At 42.0% G+C, this 7607-nt stretch overlaps 1 protein-coding gene across 1 annotated transcript; it reads left to right on the top strand.

Annotated features, from left to right (window-relative positions):
- On the top strand, positions 1 to 2414 carry acp5a (acid phosphatase 5a, tartrate resistant). Its single transcript, XM_030058396.1, has 6 exons — positions 1 to 115; positions 254 to 344; positions 457 to 656; positions 773 to 897; positions 1550 to 1895; positions 2003 to 2414. The coding sequence occupies exons 1-6, from the start codon at positions 113 to 115 to the stop codon at positions 2240 to 2242; spliced, it is 1005 nt and encodes a 334-aa protein (XP_029914256.1). The 5' UTR covers positions 1 to 112; the 3' UTR covers positions 2243 to 2414.
- The last annotated feature ends 5193 nt before the right edge of the window (positions 2415 to 7607 follow it).

Below are 7607 nucleotides of genomic sequence, written 5' to 3'. Positions count from 1 at the left end.
GAGGGCTGTCAGCTTTGGCTGCAGCCAATCACAAGTCATCTTTAGGCATATAGCTGAAGAGAGCAGGCTGTTGTGAAGTAGAGGGGGAAGAAAAGAGGAAGCCTAGGACTGCATGGTAACTTAATTTCAGTGTCTCGGTTTTTATGTTCCTCCTTGCGTTAGCTTTCAGTTTTTATTTTGGCTGACTACTGTTTCCTCGTTTCTAAGCTGTGTTTGGTCATGCTGACAACACTTGTTCGCTCTTTCTTTAAAGATGGCATTCACAGTGGTGTCTGTCCTAGTTGCTGCCATCCCTATGGTCTACTGCTTTCCTACCGCCTTTCAGGACCTTGAGTTAGGCAGCAGTAAGTAGAGCTTCACTTTTAACTTGTGTGCTGTTTGAACAATTTTTCTTTTCCAACATGCTTGTCCTCAGACTCAAAACCTGCTGTGTTTCCACTTTGTTTCCCCCTTCAGAAAACAGGACCTCCATCAAGTTTTTGGCAGTGGGAGACTGGGGTGGAGTGCCTCATCCACCCTACATCACCCCTGTAGAGAAAGCTACAGCCCAGGAGATGGGCAGGGTAGCAGAGCAGATGGGAGCTGACTTTGTTCTGGCCCTTGGTGATAACTTCTACTACAAAGGGGTGGACAGCGTGGACTCTCCCAGGTTTAAGGTCAGCTCAGAAAACTCACTCCATACTCTTCAAATTCGACTTCATGCTTGTCCTGTATTCTGAGCACACTGATTAAGTGAAACTGTAAGTGACATTTAATTTTCATCTCTACCCAGACCACCTTTGAAAATGTGTATACAGCAAAGTCTCTGCAAATCCCTTGGTATGTGCTTGCTGGCAATCATGACCATGCAGGGAATGTCAAAGCCCAGATTGAGTACAGCCACAGGTCTGACAGATGGTGAGTCAACTTTCTTTTTAATGCAGAGCTGCAGTACCAGTCAAAAGTTTAGACACACCCCCTCATTCAACGGTTTTTATCTACATTATGCTGTTTTTAATACTGGAGATATCAAAACTATGAGAACATATGGGATTATGTAGAAAACAAGTGTTAAACAAACTAGAATGTTTTTAATAATGAAGAAAATGCTGAGTGTGCCCAAACTTTAACTACACTGAATCTGACAATGTTGGGGATGCTGAGGTGCAAACTTAAATGTCTAGAAAGATTCTTTGAAGCCTCTTGATTTGACTGCCACCACACTCCTGTTACCACAGCAAACTATTCATGAAGTTAATATCTGCACCACTGTTGTTGTGATAGACTGCCATGCCACTGACTTTTTTCAGCAGCATGCTTGTCATAAATGTGGGATCATTGGTATTCACAGATTAACAGTCAAAATAAAACCATCAGTTCTGAAGAAACATCACAATATGGTCACTTTCAACTGCTGTGTGAACGTGGCCAAACACTTTTTTTTTTTTTTAAAGAAGGCTTAAAGCTAAACTGACATGATCATGCAGCTGGATTTCTTTTCTTGTTAACTTCATTTGCATATTTGTCAGTGTACCGGTTTTGTCTTATGACTTTTTTCTTTCTACCTTAGGAACTTCCCTGCTTACTATTATGAGCTGAACTTCCACATCCCCAATACCCAGAGGACGCTGAGCATCATCATGCTGGACACTGTGATGCTGTGCGGCAACTCAGACGACTATGTAGATGAGAAGCCCAGAGGCCCGCTCGACGCAGTGAACGCCAACCGTCAGCTGACCTGGTTGCAGCAGAGGCTGGCTCAGTCAAAAGCAGACTATCTGCTGGTGGCGGGCCACTACCCGGTGTGGTCTGTGTCCGAGCACGGCCCCACAGACTGCCTGTTGCAGAGGCTTCGCCCCCTCCTGGTGAAGTACAAGGCCACCTCCTACTTGTGTGGCCATGACCACAATCTGCAGGTTTGTTCTCATGTAGTGCATCAAGCACTTGCACACTTCCTTTTGGTAATCAGCTCAATGCTGCTAAATTGGTTCTATTAAAATCCAATCTGTGCTTCCCCCAACAGTATATCGACGAGGGTGGTGTGGGTTATGTGGTGAGCGGTGCTGGAAACTTCCTGGATCCTGACGTCCGTCACTGGCACCACGTTCCCAAAGGGACTATCAAGTTCTTCACCGGCAAAGCGTCGACAATGGGTGGCTTTGTCCATGTAGAGGCGAAAAAGGAAAAGATGATTGTTACTTTTCTCCAAGCAAAAGGCTCTTCTCTCTATCGTGTTGTCCTTCCCCGGCGAAACTTATACTAGCCAGTCATAGGAAAACCTGACTGGTGCAGTTGCATTTCATTGAGTCCAGATTTTAAATGTTTCACTTGTTTCCATTAGCCTGAATTTGAATTGTTTTACATGAGGATGAACTGAATTTTAAATGTAGTAATCTTTATTGTATGAAAAAATGAATAAATGTTCTGTTTATAGATGTTGTGTCCTGTCAGCTAAACTAGATATCAGCAATTCAAGCTCTCACTGGAAATCTGAGGCAATGTATGGCTTTACAGACTTGTTGACTAGAAGCTTACTGTATGAGCTACACATGCATGAACAGCCAAGGTGCAGCCTCCTCTAACAAAGCCGCCTGTCTTGTTCCATGATGCAATGCTAGTTGTTGCGTTTTTATTTATTTTTTTTCCTGTGTACAGTTTGCAAGTATGGAAGAAAAGCCTGTTCATTTTCAGCTGCTCTTTGTCAGTAGATAGTGGGTTGAGCTGGTCTTTGCAAGTTGATCCTGTTTAATGTACACAAGCTCTGTCATCCAATGAGCCCTCATGCCTGCACTTGCGTGCTCAAATCAAAATCCGTGCTTATAAGGCTTCACCTGTTGCCAGAGATGATCACCAGGGCCCTCACTTAGAGGAAGTGAGGATAGGAAGCTGTAATTCAATGCCTAGACTAGTTCGTGTTTTTTTTTTTTTTTTGGTGGTAGGTAATACCTGCAAGTATTTGTGACTGGACAAATCTACAGAGTGATATGAGCTGTGGTTTTGATTTCTCAAGCCCAAATGTGCTCAGTCATAACTCTGCATCAGAGGAGGAAGTCATAACTACACTGATGAGCATGAGTTATGCACTTAACCACAAACACATATGTGTGTAACTGCTGTAATCTCTCTTCCTGTTTACACATTCTTTTGTATTTTCTTTTAAGAAGCTAAAGACTCATTTGTTTTTGGATCATAGGCCTTCTCAAGAATAGTTGTGAGTTTATCAGTCAAAGAGCATTTTCTTATGGGTCACTTAAGAGAAATCCATGATACATTGGAGAAATATGCAATAAGGGGCATATTCCTGTAGGGTTTTCTTAAGGGTACATATGTTCAATACAATCAACAATATTCAAATGTGAAAAATATACTCTGAAATCTGGAAAATATTGTGAAGAATTTATGTCCTATCAAGGATATGGGACCTATTTATGATGCCTGTCATACATCTGAAGTGTTTCAGTGCAGGTGTGACTTCTACCAGAGGCTGGTACTGGCCCAACAGAGGATTGGGTTGGGTGAGAGCAGACTGGCAGTGCCAACCATTAGGATAAACCAATGAAAACTAACTTCAGCGGCAGAGCAGAGACACAGAATAGTTGCTCTCCATATTGCCTCCCTCCTTCTCCAGATGTGCCTAATTATTTTCTTTTGATCACATTGTAAACAATACTGGTGACTGATGTTAGGAAGAATGTCACATTTTTAATTTGCACAGACTTTAACTGAAGGCACAATTTAGACGTAACATGGCACAGTGTATGACCACAGCCTATGGCAATTAATTATTTACAGAATATCACTGTTTCACAAAGATGCATTTGAAGTCAGTATATACTGTATTGTCATCATCTAATGGTATTAATGTACTGTGTTTGTCCTAGCTTAGCGTTCACCTTGCTGCTGTAGGGTGACTGACAGCCTTTGCATGTGTTGCTCTGATCCAGTCGGGATGGGAACAGGTGGCCAGACTCACTGAGTCACGGCCAATCAGCAGAGGGTCAGCTGTCAAGTCAGGATCAAGGGCAGGTGAGGATCACTTACCCTGACTGACGTAAGCACATTATAGACCAAAAGAGACTCCTCGCCAACTTGCACGCCACACAGCCCGATGGTCACACATTTTGTTGATTTAATTATGTGCATCTTGTGATGAATGTTTTGATCAAAAGTCAGCTGCCTCAATGGGTGTACTAGTGGTTACCAGAAAAATAATGACCAGTTTGCATTCATTTTTAATGCAGTCATTGGGCATTAGCACAATGACACAAAGTACAGGATTGACCCCAGTGTTGTTATTGCACCACCTACACACTGCAAGTCCATCTTAACAAGTCAGTCTCATATGCAGTATTAAAATATCAGTTTTCATAAAATAAATAAAACGTTTTTCAGATGGGGTGAGGTAATTCATGCATTTTCAGTCGAATTAAGTGCAAAAGTCAATAGCTTGAAACAAGGCAGAGCAGTGAATTCTGATCTCAGCAAAATCAAGAAAATGACTCATGATTCAAGATGAGTTGCACTGAAGACAAATAAATGTATCTTAATTTATCGCACACTGTGGATAGTTTTTATAATTATTCAAAAATAGATATTCTAAGATTTACCACCTAATTAAATGACTAGACAAGTTGTTTTTTCAGTGTTGTACTGACTTTTGTGTAATAACCAATCAGATCTGGCAAACATCTCAGATCTCACGGGTCTGGGCAAGCACCCTGAAGACTGACCTGGTTAAAGAAATGCGATCAATGATCTTTGATCCGCTTCTCTGAGAGTCTAACACAGACTAAGCACTATAAAAACATTACCGAGGATGGAATATTTCAAATATAAAAATACTTCTCAGGCAATAGGATTTGATTGGTAAGGCTTATATCTGTGGATGTTCGCTGATTTGTGATCATTTAGGTGTTTTGCCAATTCTCTCTGAGGATACCAGCCTCTTGGCACAATAGACTTTCCAGCAAAGTGTGTGTTTTCATCAGTTAGTACAGCACTGATCACAGGTGCAGCTACAGTCGATGTGTTGCTATATGTTGTCAGTGCTACATGTCAGATCATTTCACATACAAGCAGAGTCACCTGTATGAAATTTTGTTGAACTGATCACTCGATTAATTTTCCTCATTAAACAGCATGTACTATAGGACATTTGGTCCCCGCTGCTTTCTGAGCTAATTCATTTTAAAACTCATTTGCTCTGTCAACACAGACACCATAGAGTCTCATATGAAACACTTGCTGACTTTGTGGCCTGGAAGCATGCTGCAGTATTATCAGTGTCAAAAATTAATCCCGGATGTCACTTTGTTACTTAAGCTTAGATTTTTTTAAAAAAGTGATGAGAAAAGTGATCAAATAATTTGAACTTCTCATAATAATCCTAAAATGATGCCAGTGTTGTGGGATATCATTACACAGCTATTCTTAGCACCGTGTTCTGGAGCCTTCTGGTCCCTCACTTCCTCTCTGATGCCGTCCGACCTTAACCAAGTCCTTCTTAGCTCCACGCTAAGCCTGCTTTGCCATTTGGGACAATCCATTGCCAACAATGAATCTCTCAGTGTCAATGTGGAGCTTAACAGGCTAAGATCTCTTGACCCAGGAAATACAATTAGCAAACTCTATATCTCCCCCAAAGAAACAACTGATTAGCCATATTTATAAACTTGCAATGTTGGTATACTTCAGTGGTTCTCAACCTGGGGTCCAGGGACCCCCAGCAGTCCTTGAGGGTGTTCCACGGGGCCCCCACAAAAACGGGGAATATTTTGATTTCACTATTATTTTGCTGGCCAGAAGTGAAGAATATACAGTACAGGCCAAAAGTTTGGACACACCTTCTCATTCAATGCGTTTTCTTTATTTTCATGACTATTTACATTGTAGATTCTCACTGAAGGCATCAAAACTATGAATGAACACATGTGGAGTTATGTACTTAAAAAAAAAAGGTGAAATAACTGAAAACATGTTTTATATTCTAGTTTCTTCAAAATAGCCACCCTTTGCTCTGATTACTGCTTTGCACACTCTTGGCATTCTCTCGATGAGCTTCAAGAGGTAGTCACCTGAAATGGTTTTCACTTCACAGGTGTGCCTTATCAGGGTTAATTAGTGGAATTTCTTGCTTTATCAATGGGGTTGGGACCATCAGTTGTGTTGTGCAGAAGTCAGGTTACTACACAGCCGACAGCCCTATTGGACAACTGTTAAAATTCATATTATGGCAAGAACCAATCAGCTAACTAAAGAAAAACGAGTGGCCATCATTACTTAAGAAATGAAGGTCAGTCAGTCCGGAAAATTGCAAAAACTTTAAATGTGTCCAAGTGGAGTCGCAAAAACCATCAAGCGCTACAACGAAACTGGCACACATGAGGACCGACCCAGGAAAGGAAGACCAAGAGTCACCTCTGCTTCTGAGGACAAGTTCATCCGAGTCACCAGCCTCAGAAATCGCAAGTTAACAGCAGCTCAGATCAGAGACCAGATAAATGCCACACAGAGTTCTAGCAGCAGACCCATCTCTAGAACAACTGTTAAGAGGAGACTGCGCCAGTCAGGCCTTCATGGTCAAATAGCTGCTAGGAAACCACTGCTAAGGAGAGGCAACAAGCAGAAGAGATTTGTTTGGGCCAAGAAACACAAGGAATGGACATTAGACCAGTGGAGATCTGTGCTTTGGTCTGATGAGTCCAAATTTGAGATCTTTGGTTCCAACCGCCGTGTCTTTGTGAGACGCAGAAAAGGTGAACGAATGGATTCCACATGCCTGGTTCCCACTGTGAAGCATGGAGGAGGAGGTGTGATGGTGTGGGGTTGTTTTGCTGGTGACACTGTTGGGGATTTATTCAAAATTGAAGGCACACTGAACCAGCATGGCTACCACAGCATCCTGCAGCGACATGCCATCCCATCCGGTTTGCGTTTAGTTGGACCATCATTTATTTTTCAACAGGACAATGACCCCAAACACACCTCCAGGTTGTGTAAGGGCTATTTGACCAAGAAGGAGAGTGATGGAGTGCTGCGGCAGATGACCTGGCCTCCACAGTCACCGGGCCTGAACCCAATCCAGATGGTTTGGGGTGAGCTGGACCGCAGAGTGAAGGCAAAGGGGCCAACAAGTGCTAAACACCTCTGGGAACTCCTTCAAGACTGTTGGAAAACCATTTCAGGTGACTACCTCTTGAAACTCATCGAGAGAATGCCAAGAGTGTGCAAAGCAGTAATCAGAGCAAAGGGTGGCTATTTTGAAGAAACTAGAATATAAAACATGTTTTCAGTTATTTCACCTTTTTTTGTTAAGTACATAACTCCACATGTGTTCATTCATAGTTTTGATTCCTTCAGTGAGAATCTACAATGTAAATAGTCATGAAAATAAAGAAAACACATTGAATGAGAAGGTGTGTCCAAACTTTTGGCCTGTACTGTATATGAATGACTATTCACTTCATGTTTCATGCTTCATGCTTCAAGTTTCACACTCTTTACTGTTATTCTGCCATTCTATAGACACTTCTGGAATAACTAAATCGTTTCAGATGGGGAGCCCTGAGACCACATTTTATCAAATTTGGGTCCATGGCCTGATGTGTCTCAGTTTGGGGGTGCTTGAC

The sequence above is a fragment of the Myripristis murdjan genome, chromosome 1 (genome assembly GCF_902150065.1).
Source record: "Myripristis murdjan chromosome 1, fMyrMur1.1, whole genome shotgun sequence".
Classification (NCBI taxonomy): Eukaryota; Metazoa; Chordata; class Actinopteri; order Holocentriformes; family Holocentridae; genus Myripristis; species Myripristis murdjan.
Note: the sequence above shows the minus strand (reverse complement) of the source record. Positions and strands in the feature narration are given on the sequence as shown.

Excerpts from the sequence above, each read along its gene's own strand:
- acp5a (XM_030058396.1), top strand. Across the intron at positions 345-456 it reads GGACCTTGAGTTAGGCAGCA|AAAACAGGACCTCCATCAAG; the intron begins GTAAGTAGAGCT and ends TTCCCCCTTCAG. Across the intron at positions 657-772 it reads TGGACTCTCCCAGGTTTAAG|ACCACCTTTGAAAATGTGTA; the intron begins GTCAGCTCAGAA and ends ATCTCTACCCAG.